General features: G+C 40.7%; 1 protein-coding gene across 4 annotated transcripts in view; it reads left to right on the top strand.

The window, feature by feature from the left end:
• The window catches only part of STAC (SH3 and cysteine rich domain), a 72,319-nt gene extending 62,751 nt beyond the window's left edge, over positions 1 to 9,568 (top strand). For 3 of the 4 annotated variants that reach the window (XM_038128771.1, XM_038128774.1, XM_038128772.1), the window contains exon 11: positions 6,513 to 9,568. In XM_038128771.1, the coding sequence (XP_037984699.1) occupies positions 6,513 to 6,611 (99 nt within the window). In that variant the 3' untranslated portion in view covers positions 6,612 to 9,568. Of the gene's footprint in view, positions 1 to 3,775; positions 4,419 to 6,512 lie in introns of those variants that run through there. The other variant, XM_038128773.1, reaches the window with a different exon arrangement.
• Positions 9,569 to 17,646: the final 8,078 nt, after the last annotated feature.

The raw sequence follows: 17,646 nt of genomic DNA, 5'->3' as shown, positions 1-17,646 counted from the left end.
GGTGCCTCATCCTCTCTGGCAAGGCAGGAGGTAAAGAAAGGGATGTATTGATCCTGTCCCCCTCCTACCTCTTTTTTTTAAAAACCGTTTTCAGCTCTATCTCAAGCCCACATAAATGCTGAGGCTGAATATGAATGCTGTCTGGTGCTTGCTCCATGTGGGAGAGGCTTCAGAGGAAGAAAGAAATAAATATTTGTTGTGAAACAGGGGGCAGAGATCAGACTCCACAAACACATGAATGCAGAGACATGAGAGGAAAGGAGCATAGCAAACAGATCCTGCTCCTCTCTCACACAAATTACACAAAAGGGGGACATTTAAGTAGCTTGAAGGCCATTTTGAGTAATTTCCAGGTGGGACAGCCTCAGTGAGGCCATGCTTCCTGCTGTCCCTCCATACTGGGCACAATTTATTTTTTTTTATAAAAGACAATTCTGCCTTCACTGTGAAAACTCTTATTGTAAAAAAACATTTTAATTGTTATTGAGAATTGTTTACTTTAAAAATGTAGTTTATAATTCCAAAGTCAAGTTTCCTTCCTTCTTTCTTCAGCCATTTCTCTTATTTTCTGTCTTTTATTTCTCCATTGTTTTTTACACCTGCAGCAGAGAGAGAGGTGCAATTGGGGAAGACATGGCAAAAACAAAGTCATCTGAATGGGACTTCTGGGAAAACTTAGGCAGAATTTTTTTTGTTTGTCTTTTGGTCTGTGGGGAATTTCTGTGGAATGTCATCAGCCATGTTACCTGTCTCTGGGCACAGTGTTCAGAGTGCTGTGAATGCAATACATGTACTATGTGCAAAGCACTGACTTCTTCCAGATTAGCAAGCAGGGGAGATTATTCATCACTACTTATTCCTGTCAAGTCTCACTTTAGCTAGAAAAACTCATTAACTGGTCTAATAAATTCCTGTGACTATATGATGGCAGAATTACCTCACTGAGTCACTTCCCGTGTGGTCTAACAAGAGCACAGAACCATTCTGACAATGAAAGCAAGGATGATACACTAACAGAAAAACTTATCCTGTGAGAATCATATGAATTTTCTTTATATTGCTTGATACCTTCCATGGTTTATCCTTCAGGTCTCTGTCCTCTCATGCCCTATATGAATTTTTCTGGGTAAAGAGTCTACTCTTGTAAGGCGAAAGGCAATAAATTCATATCAACAAAGCTACATGGCTACCCTAACAAAAGCCATTTTAAGATACAAGCAGAGATACTTTCAAAGTTTGAGGCACAGCGAGTGATACTTTTTCTGGAATCATTTGGCAGTTTCATGCCTTGGAAATAACATTTGGAGTTTCAGCTTCATGCAAACCTTTCTGGCAAAGCCAATATTGAGGGAGAGGGCTGAAGAATAACACAGTTTGCTCACCCATCTTGAGCAATATGCACAAGCTAGTTTTCACAAAAGATCCCTTGAAAATTCCACTATGCAATATGAAACCCAGGCTGGAGGATAAAAAGTGTACTGCTTCAAAGATGCCAACATCTTGGAGTTTAGGGTTCACTGACAGATTTTTGAGCCTTAAAACCAGTTCAGAAGATTACTGGGCAACACCGGGATCAGTCAGGGATCTGTAGGAGGTAGGCAGGCATAGCCCCTGACATCAGTAAAGCAAGACTATCAATAAGCAAACCAAACCTGACCAATTTTGGTGGCTTTCCACACTTTCAAGCTGTTCTCACAAACAATATGAACTGCATCATTTCCAACTCTGACTGATTGTGTCATCACTTGTATATATATAATACTTTCTCCAGCCTGTAACTTCTGCCCTAGACTACCCAAATTCATCATCAAACATTATATAAATGCTTCTTTGCATGACAACGGGCTCTGATTTGACCTCTGTTCACAAAAGAAAAAAAATTGAAATATCTAATATATCATCAATATTTGGAAAGGCATCTCTTAAAAAGCCTTTAAGGTATTTGATCATCCTTATTTTTAAAGAAGTCAAAATAATCTGCTGTTTGAATGTCTGCTTTTACTTTGAAAAAGATCCCATTCATACCTTTGCCTGGCTGCCTCTGACATCTACAGTCACACTAACACAAATTAGTTTAGAACTGGGCTTTTTGTATTTAAATAACACAATTGATTTTAAATTGCCAGTGGTCTTGGGCAACAGAAATTACCCCAAATCGTGACATTTTTAACTGGGAATCAGAAACTCTTTGCCTCATCCAGAGTGCACTGTGAGTTTACATAGAAGTCAGTGCAACATTTTGTGATGGGTGTTTTACAAATGTCTCATATCCACAAGGCTGGGCTTAATAAGGCAGGATTGGAAGACAAGTCTACAAACCCAGGAAATCCACCTCTCTCAGGTCTTCTGATTAGCCTGAATGCTTTGTTGCTACCTGGCTTTTCACCTCATTTCCTAGGAGTTACTTTATGTCCCCATATTTTTGAGATGCTGTGAAAGAAGCTGAGCTTCTAAGAGCATGCATGATTCAGCTGCCTTTGAAAATCAGTTTCATCACAGTGACTTATGCATTCAAATTAAATCACTTAAAAGGCAAACTCATCACTGAAAGTGATGCTGAAGTTCTTCATGTGCTCCCCAGCTCTAAGTGCTGCACCTCACAGCTAGGCTGAAAGAGAACAGGGTCATTTTCCAGCTCTCTCTGATTTCCATTGACATCAGTCTTGCTGAGAAGGGATGCGTGTCCCCATTCATTCAGGGATACTGAATGGCACAAAAGATTTGCAAGAGTCCAAAACAAGGGCACAGTCTAGTCCAGGTCTTCTTTGAAACCTTAAGTGATATAGGTAAAACATGACAGTGTTCTCGGTCCAAAACTTAGTGAAACAACTGATATAAAACCCTTCATCATCATTTGCACTATGACTCTATGGGTTTGGAAACTGAACTGCTCAGCATTTCCATCACAAGGCTCACATAGGCAAGGACCTTGGTGTACTGGCAGCAGCAGATATAGAAGCTCACAGTGTCCCTGTGCTGTCATTCTTGCAAACAGAAGACTTGAACTCTGCAGACCTCTTGACCTGGCACTGTCTATGGACTCCAGGATAGCTCTTAAAACTGTACTGCCCTCATAACCAAAGTCCTACTTCATCAGAACCAGTCTGTGGCTCTCAGATGGGTTAATTATGCAGAAGAAAGAAGAGCTGCAAAAAGTTACAGCAATTCAAAATTACTCCCAAAGAGAACTGGCCATTTAAGCCCAAATATAAAGCACAGGCTTTAGAAGAACAGGAATGACCATGCAGGTGAAAGGACAATTTCCTAGTTGCTCATCTCCCCCACCTGCTCAGGGCAGACTGACAGATAAAAAAATTCTCTGGGGCAGCTGTTGACAAGTTCAGGCAACAGTCACAATCTGAACATTTGGGTATTTTTTTACTATTTTTTTAAAGACAATGAGATGAAAGAATGGGGAAGTAACTTTATAATAATAGATCCCACTTTCAGATAATTCTGAAGATAACTTGTTGGGTGAGAAATAGCCTGAGATGTCGTTTCTTACTCTGTGGCTTACTCCGCTACTAATTTCTTGAGCCAGACTGCAGGGGAAAAATCCCAACCATCCCTCTTTGTGTTCCTACCAAATTCACTGAAGAGTGGTTTCTCTGGCTCGCTTTTGTGGTCAGGCCAGGAGCTTGCTACCCAAAACATGCCAGCCTGAGTAGCTGCCATTTGAAGCAGTTTCCAACTTAATTTAGAAAACCATGACCAGCTGTCAGTACCTGTGGCACCTCGTGCCTTCACAATCATCATCTTTGCCATCTCTCATCAGGGCTAATCCTCAACAACAGCTGATTCATCAGATGAAATCCAAAACTCTGGATGCTACCATGTCCTCATCTGGGACTACTCTGAATTTACACCCATATAAGAAAATCAAGAGCCAAATCTCCAGGCTACAACTTGTGAGTGAAATCCTTGGCAGCATACATAAAAGGGGATGAGAGCAAAAGTGGCCATAGATGGTATTTTATCCAGTCTTCTCTGAAAAGTGCAGAATTCGAAGCAGCTCTAGGACTTTGCAAAGTTCCAGCAGCTGTCACAGACCCAGGAGACCTCCTGAGTTGCACAGGATTATGAAAGTGTGACATTTTGTGGCTGAGCTTACTCTGCCCGTGAACCCTAACTTTCCTTGGAAAGTAGTGGGAAAAAACCTCTGCCCTCTGTAGTCTGGCACATGCAAGGCTTAGTGTCTTAATATGAGAGAATTTCAGCTGGAATTTGGGAGAATTCAGGTCTGTGCATTGGTATGTAGAGTGAGAGTTCTCACATAAAGGCATTGTACACCTCATGCCCAGTGAAGATCTAAAGTTACCACTGTAGCAGAGGACACACTGATATCTAGGAGCACTCAAATGAGCAACAACAAAACAAAACAAACAAACAAACAAACCAAAACAAACAAAAAACAAACAAACAAAAAAAACCAAACCAAAAAATAGAAGAAATCTGCCATATTTTTCTCTCCAAAAACAAAGAAAAACAGTGTTCAGAAAATTCAGTATTTTTCTTTTGTCCACAAATCATTCTGCTGACAATACAAGACAACAGGAAAAACCACTCTGTCCTTGCAATGTGTTCTGCACAGCACCAGGGAGGTTAAGCAAAAAAATGCATCAGGTTTAGTGAGCAATGTAGACCTGCTGGAGATGTGATAATTTTGGGGATCCTATCAAAAAGCTAGAAGTCTTACAGATATCTTCAGTTAGGAGAATAACACAATGATGCAGTGAAATACTCCTTTTAACCAGCCGGTTCTATTTATGGACAAGCTGCCAAGGCTTATGGCAGTATGGATCAACTGAGAAGGGGAACTTTTCAACTAATGTTCCTTCCTACACTTGGATAGTCTTCCGTACTTGGCCATCCTTAGTCCTGTGCTTCTTTGCAGGCTTTTTCTCTCATCATTTCTTTCTCAGAGACAGAGACCAACTTATAGCAGTAGTTTGAAACACTTTCACTGTCCATGCGCTTTGCACCTCTCTGTTTTGAATGGTGATGTGACTGCAGAGGAAGCAGATGCTGTGCTGGGGATTCATGACATAAATGAGCTTGGCTGTTTTGCAACAGAGCCTAAACTAGACAGCATCAATTCTAGACCTCTCCCACGCTTTTCATGTAATTTAGCCCAAACAACAATACATTATTCTTTCTAATTGCATGTCAGCCCCGTTGGTGTATTCAGTCATTTTGCCCCAGGGATCCAATTCCATTAGTGTTGAGTAGGCAGGATAAGTAAGAAAATTAATGAGTCCATTTACTTTCCAAAACTTTGTTTGCAGGTACATAGATCCACCCACCTGTTTCCAAGTACTAGAGGTGGTAAATATCAAGCAGCTTCACCTCCTGCTTATAACTTTTCATTTCCTTCTGGCAGCATCAGTGCTGCTAGTAAATTTTATGCAACAACAGGACAAGCTGCTCTAGAATTCAGACATGGTATTTAGATGTCACCCATAACAGTCATGCTGGAATGGATTTATCCAGGAATACTTTAGAGCTATTTTTGTTCGTTTCATATCCTGTGAATTATTGTAAATAAACATTGTAAATACTTATCAGACAGAGATGAGTGTTAGTCCAGATAGAGGGCTGGCACTGACATCATGAGAAATCAGTGTGTGGAATGGTCTCAATAGGACCGTCAGTTTTCCAGCTATATTTTAACCTTGTTTGACTAGTAGGAAATATATAGTTCTTTGGCACAGACATTTGAAAACAAGTCTTTATTTGGTGTGGTGCTGTGCCCAGTCTAATGTGCCTGCACCACTAGGCTTTCAAATGGCTCGGCCATGACCAGATGTTTCATGAAGGGCCTTAAAGTGGAAATGCCTGAGATGAGAAAGGTCAGGAGGAAATGAAAGCCTTTACCACAGTGTAATATTTGTGCTATCATAAAGACCACATGATTTCACGACTGCTTCCCTGTGCAGCAGGTGTTATGGAAACACTCTCAAAGAGCTGGATTCGGGTCACACATTTTGGTATCCAAAACAGGCATCTGCAGGTGTGAGGGCTGAGTAAATATCATAATCCACTGCTTGTCTCAGAAGTACCAACGCTCCTTTAACATGCAAAAGAGAATATGCTTGCATTCAGGTCAGCTGCTACGAGTGACCCATGATTACTTTTCACCATGATGTGCTAAGGGAGTCAGATAGCTCGTGATCTGAAATACCCATTTTTCTCATACACAGACAACTTCCGCATGATCATTACAGTAGGCTGAAGTCAACATTCAAGTTTCAAAATCTTTTATCCACCACAAAGTTCTTAGCAATTTTGATATCTCTCATGCTCATGTGGCACTTGAGGGAGACAGGGGAAAGGTAAGTCTCTAAATATGTGAGTTTGAGATTCTTATCAAAGAACTGAGAGTCCAACAGGGATTGTTCTACTTACAGAAGGAACTAGCAGGATGTCTAACCTGCCTGATATGTACCCTGGAATAATTTGTCTCTTTGATCATGGCAAAGAGTTTAACATTTTGATACCTTTTTTGTATTCAGATTTGTGTGACTTCTGAAAAGGAACACGATGGCTTTATCAAGGTATACAGCGGGAAGAAGAAAGGCTTTGTCCCCACAGACGTCTTAGAAAACATCTGATTCCAGCAGCCCACTCCCTGCAGTGGGAGCCCTTTGTTGGCAATGCCTGTCTGCCTCATCTCACACTGTGTCAACCCAGATGGGCTGTCTTGCAGATGTTCAGGGAAATAGTGAGAAAACTGCAACAACATGAAGAAAAACACTTTTAGACTGCCACAGCAACACTAAAAATATGAAAAGTTGAATGTTAGAAAGAAAATGTAATCAGAAACCACCAGGGAAATGAGAGGCCCTTGGACTGTAACAGGAATAAGGTAAGGGAGGGAGAAAAACAAAGCCTGGGCTGATTTCTGGTGCAAGATGGCTGCTACAACCCTGACGGAGACAGACAGCTTGTTCTGAAGGACTAAACTAGCGTCCTGTTCTTGTGTCTTAGAAAACTGTTGGACTGCTTTCTTGTTCGAAGTGTGTATTTCGGGGGAGGGGGGAAAGTACCGTTCAAACTGTCCTCGTACTACAGTCCAATGCTTGTAGTGGCTGTGGTTCTACAGATTCGTCCCCAATACCAACCGAGTTTAAGCGTTTAGTCCTGGCGTTTAGTCTCATAACAAATCAGTTTGGAGACACCGTGTGAATGTCAGTTCAAGAAATGCACTGTGCCCTGGAAGCTGGCAACTTTCTCTTTCTGTGCAATCTTCCCATAGGAAAGAGTAGCGAATTTGTGTGTCCTTTGTTTTCTCTGTATATGAACAAAAGCTCTCAGCGTATGTTGGGTGTGTGTTGGCTGCTGTCATAGGTCACAGAAATAGCTGATCCTTGGATTCACAAGCCTGCTTGGAAGCATCGCTCTGTGTTTCCTTCACCCTTATGCGGTGATACAGAAAATGGGTAAAATGCTGGGAGACAGCCACAGGCTTGAAACATTTTATATTTTTCTGTGTTTATTGCACTTAAAACATTTTATATATTAATCCTATTTATAAAAAAATAAAGCAGTTATATAACCCACTGGAAGGCTGAAAATGTTAGGAAAGGACAGGCTGCACACAGGACTGAGTCTGTAATTATCAAAAGTCTGTAATTATCAAAAGGCAGAACTTGTGACAGAAAGGCACTGAGTGTCTTGGTGGTATGCTTACACACCAAAGCTCTCTTCTCCATTTGCTAAATACAAGTTTTGCAGATTCAGCAGTAAATACACCAACATAAATTTTTCCTTGGCATAAACCACCGTGATCATCCCTTGAGTCTTTTCCATGCTAGTGAGACTGTGCAGACATCCCTGTTTTGTCCATATAAGCCTCCATCTTCAAAAGTGTTCTGGGCACAGGAACCTTTCAGGGAGTGGTCTGTGGGACCTGTGAGTCTTGTCTAAATTACACAAGTCAGTCAGTGCCAATTCTGTTGTAGAGCAGGGGCCTATGATATTTGAAGACAGGGAACCTAATTTCCAAGTATTTAATTGGATGTAATTGCAACAAATACACTAAACAGCTTAGCATGTATTATGACGTAGAGATTAAGCCCTATCCTAAAGCTCCCTGCTGAATTCATGCCTTCTTTGACTAGCTTGAAACAAAATGCCTGTTTTTTCTGTGACTAACCACAAATTGGTGTCCTAAATCCTGCTACTGCATGCCAGGCTAGTATAGGCCTTTGCAAAGGTGATGCTCTTCCTAAAAAAAGCAGCTATTGATCCTGTTCCCATGTATTGAATCAGGTGGAATCTGTGTTGCATAGCCCAGGTCTCAGTAGCTGAGCTGCCCTATTTGAATTGCTGATCTTACTGAAAGCCTTATAAAAATCCAGGTGAACTCTACACTTGACCAGAAGTTCTCAGAGCAGATTGGTCTTCAGTCTCTTAGAGACATATTTTGCTGCTCTTATGCATCCTTTAATTGCAGAGGAAGTTGCAGGGCTGCCAGCTGCTGAAACACGGCCCTTTGTAATGCAGCCGGTCCATACTGATTATTAACAAACTCCTGGCTGATCAAAGGTATCTGGTTTCATACCTTCTGTGGGAATATCAGCAGGGTTTTTTTTGTTCCACTTCAAACAACATTTGCTCAGCTCATTTTCTTAAATAACCAATAAACTCAGTGGGAGAGGATTCTGATAATCCTCAAGGATCAAGAGGAAAAGCAGTAGAGACGTATTAATCCTGTCTGCTTTATGAGATTATTTTATATATTTGTATTCACCCATTCAAAGGAAAAACTCAAATGTTTATTACAACTGAAATATTTGCTACTTTAGATCAGGCCTGTCAAGTGGAGAAAAGAAAATCTGCATTAATCTATACATATGTGTTAATGTTTACATGATTGCATCATACTGTGATTCCCCCCTTTTTCAGTCTTCTATGACTTTGATTTATCCCTACAATGTGCATCATACTATTCAAAGAATTATATGACTATTACCTACAAATCACAATGGCCTTTAATCAATGTCAGTTTTATTCCTTTTGATACTGAGCAATAAATAATAAAGTGACTGAGTAAAAAAAAAACAGGCCTTATGTGGACTGCATTACATCTGAGAAACTATTGCTTCTGAACCAAAGCTTTCATGTTTATCTTTTCTTTGTGTTTTGGTTGGTTGCTTGCTTGCTTTTGTCTTTTTACTGGGCTTTTGCTGCCATTCAATATGTAGATGTAATTTATGCCTAATTTAGCAAGAAGCACATATCATACATGAGTCTTACTTTAAGGATGTGATTCATTGGCTATTTCCATGCTTAAAGCTGAAGTACTTTGCTAAATTAAGGTCATTTTACTCCAAAATTTATTTTGGATGCCTTACTCTTAATCCAGACAAGTATCTCATCACTTTTTTTACTACCATATGCAGTTTGCAATAGGTACTGTGTTAGCAAGCAGTTAAAAATCAGACAGAAGATGGAATGGATTTTATCTGACATATGTTAAGAAAAATTGAATTTTAGGAGATAAATGCTGCTCAGATTTAATTTAATAATCTGCTTAATAAAGACTATGTGATGGTTGGAAGGAGAATAGTATGTGTCTTGGCTTTTTTGCTTCAGACTATGGAATTTTCAGTTACCCAACATGAAGCACACTCACTAAACCCGTCAGCAACAGATGTTACTAAGCACTTCCATTTAAAATTTACAGCACTTGCACTAGTCACATTTAGCAAACATTTTAAAATGTGTTTCTGCTATGTATGTAACATGTGGACTCAGAGGGAAGTTTTGTGGTGGGGCCACCCTGAACACTTGCTTCTGGCATATCAGAAGGTAGTTTTAGCCATTCAATGTCTCATCACAGCATAAAACTGCCTATAGATTATTTTCCTATGTGCTAGGAACAGCTGAGCAACATGAATTGAATATGAGCTGCCCAAATCGTGATCTTCTCCCTTCAGTAAATAACACAGTATCACAGTTTACTATGACCTCTTCCTACGCTTGGGCTCAGTGACTCCATCTGGAGATGAGTGCTGCAGCACAACACCATTCAGCTGTGGATTCATTGCCCCAGTGGAGCTACCACAGTTATGCCTACAAACTTTGGATACCTTAGAATTGCTTACAGCCCTTTTTTCTAATTATTTGTCAAGATTCAATTGACTAAATATAGCACTCCATGCCATCAGAGGAACATGCACTGGGTTGGCAGAAAGTGTCATGGGAGACTTGGAAGAGCTGCAACCTTCTAAAGAAGCCACTGGAGACCATGTAGGTTTTCTAAAATGGAACTAGACAGATGTCTTTGTAAAATTAACCTGACTCATTTATTTTAAATATGTGCAGACAAGTCTGATTTATTGAGCATTTTAAAGACATCTTTCTTTCTGTAAAGGATGCTGAATAAATGCAGTATGCCATATCAATCTCATCTCATTTAAATCCAAAGTAAAAAAGAACCCTTGAATGCCATAGGGACTAAAGTTCATTATTTTGCAAAAGGCTCGTCAGTGTACTCTTCTCCCAAAAACTTATGATGTCATTGTCTTATCTATTTATATCTGTACCAGATAACACCTGACTACCACGTATCTTGTACTTTTTACCGTACCTCTGAAGGTACTGCTCAGGATTATTATGGGAAATGAGGAAAGAGATGCATTTTTCCCCTTTTTCTTCTTCTAGAATTTCTTTTGCTGGCTGGTGGGTAGGGGTCACTTCCTAAATAGAACACATAAAATATAAGGAGGGAGGAGTGTGAATGATATTCTCATGCATACTCCTTCTGTACTTTGCTTTACTACAAATAGGATCAGACCAACAGAAGTGTTTCATTTCATATTTGAGGCATTTCATAATAAATGCGGTCCCAAATTATCATCCAGATCTTGCACACTACATTTTGCAACGCAAGGAGAATAAATATTTTCCCCAGTGGGAATATATGTCATCAAAATGTTGAGTTTTCCATAGCTAAAAAGAGCATCTGGATCTAAGAGGTACATAGGAGTTATTTTTAAAACCATCCTTTATATAGAAAACTGCTATGTGCCTGGAGAATGAACACTTGGCAGGGTTGGTACAAAAGAGGCCCAGAAAAATTTTAGTAGGACTGCTGCAGGTCAGCATGTACATCCATCTCCTGAGTGCCCCAAGAAACTCTGCGCAGCACTTGCCTACATTAATGTAATTTTTTCAAACAAATGAGCTTAAATTAATTTATTATTTTATTCATATACCTACAAGCAACACATGCATAAATATGTGTGTATATCTTACACATATTACCATCAATCCAATTGCAAGAGTACATACCCTTAAAAAATCTGTCATGACTGAATTTTTCCTTATGGTGCTCAGCACTGAGTTACAGTAATGGATGGTGCCCAGTAAGTACTGAGACAGGCAGCTAGATGGACAAAGTCTAGAAGTTTTATCTGTATTAGACAATGTGTATAGAGTATAAAGCCAGAGTTGCAGCAGTTGAACTGGAAATAATGCCATACATTGAGCCGAGTCTAGATGCCCACTGCTCTGAAGAGCACATCATTCATCAGGCAAAGAGAGAGGACTGCATGCCACATACCAACTGGCAGCCTGAAAACATTGTCAGAACATCATGTAGATCAAACTGCTTTGACCCAGTGACTCACAATAATGAGATATTGAAAATAAGGAATGACTTCTCCTGAGACACATGAAGGAGAGGAAGCCAGGAGGCTTTAAAATGTGCTAATCAGTCATACATGCACACCATGAGAAACACACCTAAATCTACCTTCATTAGAATGAAGTAAATCAATGTCTGGATAATTACTATGCTACCAACAGTTTTCCAGCTAACAGGGTCAGAGGCTGACAACACAAAACCAAGAGACAATGAGAGATATTTCAGCTTTGCATCACAAACAGGAAAAAATGAGACATAGCTGTGGGTAAAATTCAATGTTTAACAGAAGCAGTGCAGCAGTGGTACTGAAGCAAACCCTTCAATTTGTGTTGTCTGTTCCATGTAACTCTCTCTCCCGGGCAGGCCCAGGCAGCAGATCCCACCCCCAGCTCTCTTCCAAGGGCAGCACTGCAGAAATATGGGCACAATTGCAAAGCAGACCTCTGGGCTCTTTCCAGACTGCCCACCCCAGCCACTCTTCGTTTCAGCCACTGTCTTTCCAGCCATTCTTCATTGCAAGGGTCATACCAGTTCAGCTTCTGGCTGGCAACTTGTTGCCCTTGTGTCTAGGAGAAGAAAAAAATATAATGATGATGATGATAATAATAATAATAATAATAATAATAATAATAATAATAATAATAATAATAATAATAATAATAATAATAATAATAATACCAAGGAAAAGAGCAGCCAAACAAAGCAACAGTCCCCAAAACTTTGGAGTGTGGCCTTCCTGCAAAAAGTGGTGGTTCTCTGTGCCTCCCTCCCTCACTCTCCTCTTCTGCTCCTGGTCCTTCTCTGTCTGGGCAGGTTTCATCACCTTTCTCACAAGCTATCCTCATTTTACACCCACTGAGTCTCACTCTCTCCTGCCAGGAGAAACCTTTCAGTCCTATCCAATGCATCTGCTCTGCTAAATGTTTGCTGTCAAGCTAGTTGTCCCAAAAAAGGGAAGTCTGGCATTGGCCCTAGCTCAACAGCCTTCGCACATGGACATCTATGAACTGCTTGAAAAAGCCTCTTTCAAAGGGATGTGTGTCTGCTGTGAGCCCCATCCCCACCAGCACAGGGGATGGGCAGGGTCCACTTCCATGTGATGAAGTATGGAACGGGGAAAACTATCTTATTTTGAGCCTTTGGAGCAAGTCAGTGTCTCCAAGACCAAGTGTTGCATGAGTCATACTAAACATTGAAGAACAGCTTCTGGTTTTAGCCCATCCACATTCTTTATTACTCTGTATCACCACATTTTGGCTCAAGAAATGCAAAGTGAATGCAAAGCTTTCTTGCTTTCTCTTTCATTCACTCCACATCCTAATCAGCTGCTGCCTTGTGTCTTTCAGCTCAGTCTTGCAAAGGTCTCCCCTCCCCGGCTTTTCCCTTCCTGCCACAGGTGATGCTTTCTGTGTATATTATCCAACATTATCCAGCCCCATTGCTGTACCTGTATCTCAGCCAGGGCTGAATATGGCCAGCACAGCCACCTGGTTTGCAATTCAGCCTGCTGCAAGGTTGAATAGGGTCATGTGGGTTCTTTGAAATTCCATGGTGGACCACCTAAACACAAGTAGACCCTAGATGAGTACTGGGAAGCTGAATTATTCGACTTGAGGAATTGAGTGTGATCAGACCTCCATTGGTGTTTTTGGTATTTATATAGTTTGTAGCATTTTACCATGTAAATAAAATGGTAAATACACAAAAACAGTCCAAGACAAAATTAATACTGAGTAAGCTATTATTACTCCTCATCTTATACCTGCAGCTTTTAAACTGCCTGCTGTAGTTTTTCTGTAGAGATGCATACAGTCCTGTGGCTTCTGGAGGTAACTGTAAGGGCAGTATTATTAGCACAACTGGCAGGCAAATCTGCTTCACTGACATCCGGAAACTAACTCACAGGGGCTTTATGGAAAGAACAGAAAATGTGTTTAATTTCTACTCTTAAATCTTCATTGGATGCTAAGGCATTTCTTAACAGTTTTCCTTAGGAGTGCAAAAGCTCCCACATACCCAGACTGGAAGAAAAACATTTCTTCCTGAAGACTACAGCACCAAGAGCAGTGCTATCCTCCATATCACTTGCAGGGGTCTGCTCTCTAAAGACCCCAGAGACACCATAAAGAATCTGTGCTGATCCTCCTTCCAAGTACCAGGAGTGCAATGGGACATGCAAGCCTGCATGAAATGTTAACGGGGACAGCCTCTGTATTCTGCACACTTGCATGCATTTTGTTCAAATAAAAGGTGGCAGGCTGGGTACACCTGTATCTATGAAGATAAAGACTTTTTTCTTAGGTTAGGTCTCAGCTGCCTTGCAGCAGGGCTGGCTTCAGCGTCAATGTTATCTGTGTAGAAAGCACCACTTCCCAGTCTCGGGTCAGGCAGCACCTGCCCAGGGTTGTCCATATTGTATTCACAGGCCATGATGCTATAGCTTGGTTTCTTAAAAATCCCTGTGTCCTTTATGTTGGCTCATGTGACATTAGTAAAGTTTGTGAAAATACAGTCTGTTTCTCTGCATAATGCACCTCCCAGCACACAAACTCAATCACCATAACACATGAGCTGAGAGATCAGATGCTGGAGCAGACACACAGTTCTTCATCTGACTGAAGCATCTTAATTTCTTGAGTTTTGAGTGCTCTTTAAGAAGTATTCCTGCTTCAGTGGTCCAATTATGCCCCTCATAGAGTTAGCTCACATTTAATGCTAGCAATTAATGAAACAATCTGCAACAGGCCAGAGGCATCAAAGGAGCCTCTTGCCTTCAGTGCTGTCTCTGTGAGTGAACTCACAGAGCTCACTCACAGCCAGATCAGTGTAGCATTGGGTGGTAAAGGTAATAGGAATGGTCACTTTTGCTCTCATCCTTTTACGGGGGTTCCAGGTTCCACCTTCAGACTAAGCCACATCCTCAGCCTCTAAAAGTCCTCTCTGAAGACTGGAATCACCAGGTAGTGGTCTTTGCATGTTTTAACTTAAAGATCAGGATGATACCACTTTCATAGCTAGCTTTTAAAGATGTGACCCTTTGTAAGTCAGATTTCACCTTCTTTTAAGCAACATCACTGTTGCCTTGGTCTCAGACCAACCAGTGAAGGAAATAGAGCAGCATCCAATGTGAAGTTGTAGCCTGAGTCTGTCCGTGAGAAGATGAAGTGTCAACACCTGCTTAGTGGAAATCCTAACACAGGTGGGGTTGTGTGCCTTGGCTACCCCCACCGTCTTGGGAACCAAGGAAGAGCTGACAGTTCTAATGAGCTATGTAGCAGATGATGTAATTATCATCTGAGAGCATGGGTAGGATGAGACAGATGTTACTTTTAGGGTTCATTGCTTTATTAGTGACACCTGCTAACCAGCTCACGTGATCCAACCCTTGGCACACCAGATACAGACTAATATGAAATGAACTGGTTTGAGTAAAACCAAATAACTATAGGTGATACCAAAGCCGTACTCAAGGCTTCCCTTAAACAGTGGAATCCCAGCAGGAACTGTAAACAGGGACATAAAAGACTCCTAATTAAGTAAATATGCCATTCCTGCTTCCTGAAAATCTGTCTCGAATATATAATGACACCACAAGTCCCTTATTCTCAAACCAGAATCATCAGCTTTGCACAGAGGTGCTGAGGAATGGTGACTCGCGACTCAGCTGCAAGCTGAGAATAATCTAGTTAACCATTGGTTTGAGGTTATTGTAGGAAGGAGGGCCCAGCTGGTGTTCACCTGGTCAGATTATGTGGCACTGAGGAATGGAGGCAACTCTCACCATGGAGGGAAAGGCAACAAGGAGCCTTCAAGCATGCAAAAGCCACAGGCGATTGTCAAATCACAGTTGAGCACTTGAAAAAATGCCCAGCATGACAGACCGTCACTCAAATAGGCTGGATATGTTTAAGTGCTCAGTGTTGCCCTAGAGAAGATGAAGGGAAGCAAGAAGACTTTATGGATCAATTTAGTCCCCTGTTTCCTGCATGGAATATCACAACAACTGTTGTATTCTGTGTGAAGTTGGGATCTCTGTTCATCTTTGCTACTGAGAGCTAAGAGAAAGTGGACAAGAAAAAAAAATCCATTAAACGTGGGACAAGGTGAGTTTAGACTGTAAAGCACTTTGAGTCTCGTACATCATAATTCCAAAGTGTTACCACAAAACAGACACTGGGCAGCAATTAGTGCTCTATACATCATTGTAGATTGAATTAGATTAACTCAAAGTTCCACCCACAAAAAGCATTGTTCTTGTTCTTAAGCTTACATAGATTTTGAGGAACAACATAAGAGCTTAAAGAAAGGTGGTGTTAACAGTGTCAACAGGCACAGAAGAAATCTATTTTGTGCTGCCACTCCAACTTGACAAGAGAAAAGAACTTAATCTTTTTAAGTTGTGTACCCTCATTTAAATATTTCTCAGGTAATTAACACCGGTCACCAACAGAGCTGATGTTCCTTGAAGAAGAGTGAAACATTTATTACCCTTCTTGTCTTCCTTCCGGAAATGATTGAGGTGAAAGAAAGGTTAAAAAAGAGTCTTTTCTTGGTTGTCTTATTTCTCTTTTGTCTTTCACATTGCTTCCAGGAATGGAAAGTCATTAATCACCTATCAAGACTGCATATAGGAGTTGCCTTGGGGTTAGAGAGGATTGGAGAAGATCATTTAAGCATGACAATTAATTGATATGAGTAAAATGGGGACAGATTCTTCATTTAAAAGTAAGTAGCAGGTGATAGGCAACAGATTTGGACTGCTATTAAGAAAAATTGAGTGAAGAATCTTAGCTGATGAAGATGGAAAGTAGTTATAAGGTAAAAAGAAAAAAAAATAGGAAAAGAACAGAGAAAAAAGTTTGTAGCAATAATCCCAGTTTATTTATTGTTTTAAATTATTCAGCTGGAAACGTCTGGCTCTGCCTTTCCTCCTTATTATGTTAGCTGTGTCAGTACTACACAGATGAAGCAGTGGGAGCCAAACAACAGCACATTTCAGGCTCCCAAAGAAGAATATTTCAGGCAGCAATTGCATTATGCACATAGGTGACAAAGTTTTCTCTCCCAGTTAGACTCCAGAGAAACTGCAGGTGTATATCCTGGAATGTTGCAGCTGCTGAGTTGCATGATCTCTCATTTTATCTTTTGCTGATATTATTTACCCTGTGCTTTTGGCACAGCTGCCAACAATTCCACCAGCCGTCTCTTCACGTAAGCTTTCCTCTGTGGGTAAGGGACTCCTGCTGACCACTCACCTCTCCCAGATTTGCTGCATTCGCTGTGAAGATTTTTACTGGGCAGACAAAATGACTGCAACACCTCTTGCTCTTATGTCTTTTCTGAAGGAGGTGCCAAAAAACTGAGGCAATGGACTGCCTGCAAGAGCCAACATAACACAATAAATCCTGCCCACAATCTAAAAATACCGACAAGATTCCTATGAGGCCTTTCCTCTGAAAAGTCTTATGTTAAGAACAACTGGGGCTGAAATGTTTTTTGCCATGTTCAGCAATAAAAAGCCTGCATTCAGAAAAGTCATTGGGACATAAGACTTGACCAGAATACAATAATTTAACTGCAATCAGTTTTCACATTGGTTACTTTCACCTCCTCATTGAGTTCAATACATTCTCTACTACATAAATTTGATGTACCGTACCCAAGCAAAATGCAAAAAAATTTCTGATATTTTGCTCAAAATATCCCAATTTCAGCTACCACAAATTGCCATTTCTATAAGAAAATAGCATTAGGAAAAAAATTAACATGGCAATGGATACTGCTTCTTATGTACTTAGATGTTTAAAGACAATATAGGGGCTACAGGGTTATGTGGTGTCAGTTTGCAGGGTTTGCTGTTTTTCCCTGATAACACTATGGGTTTTCAGCCAAGGTCTGGTACAACACAGGGAAAACACACCATGCTGCTGTCGAATCCAAATTTGCCATTAGAGCAGCTGCCATAAAAACTCTTTGGTCTCAGAGGAAACCTG

Source organism: Motacilla alba, chromosome 2 (genome assembly GCF_015832195.1).
Source record: "Motacilla alba alba isolate MOTALB_02 chromosome 2, Motacilla_alba_V1.0_pri, whole genome shotgun sequence".
NCBI classification, from domain to species: domain Eukaryota; kingdom Metazoa; phylum Chordata; class Aves; order Passeriformes; family Motacillidae; genus Motacilla; species Motacilla alba.
Note: the sequence above shows the minus strand (reverse complement) of the source record. Positions and strands in the feature narration are given on the sequence as shown.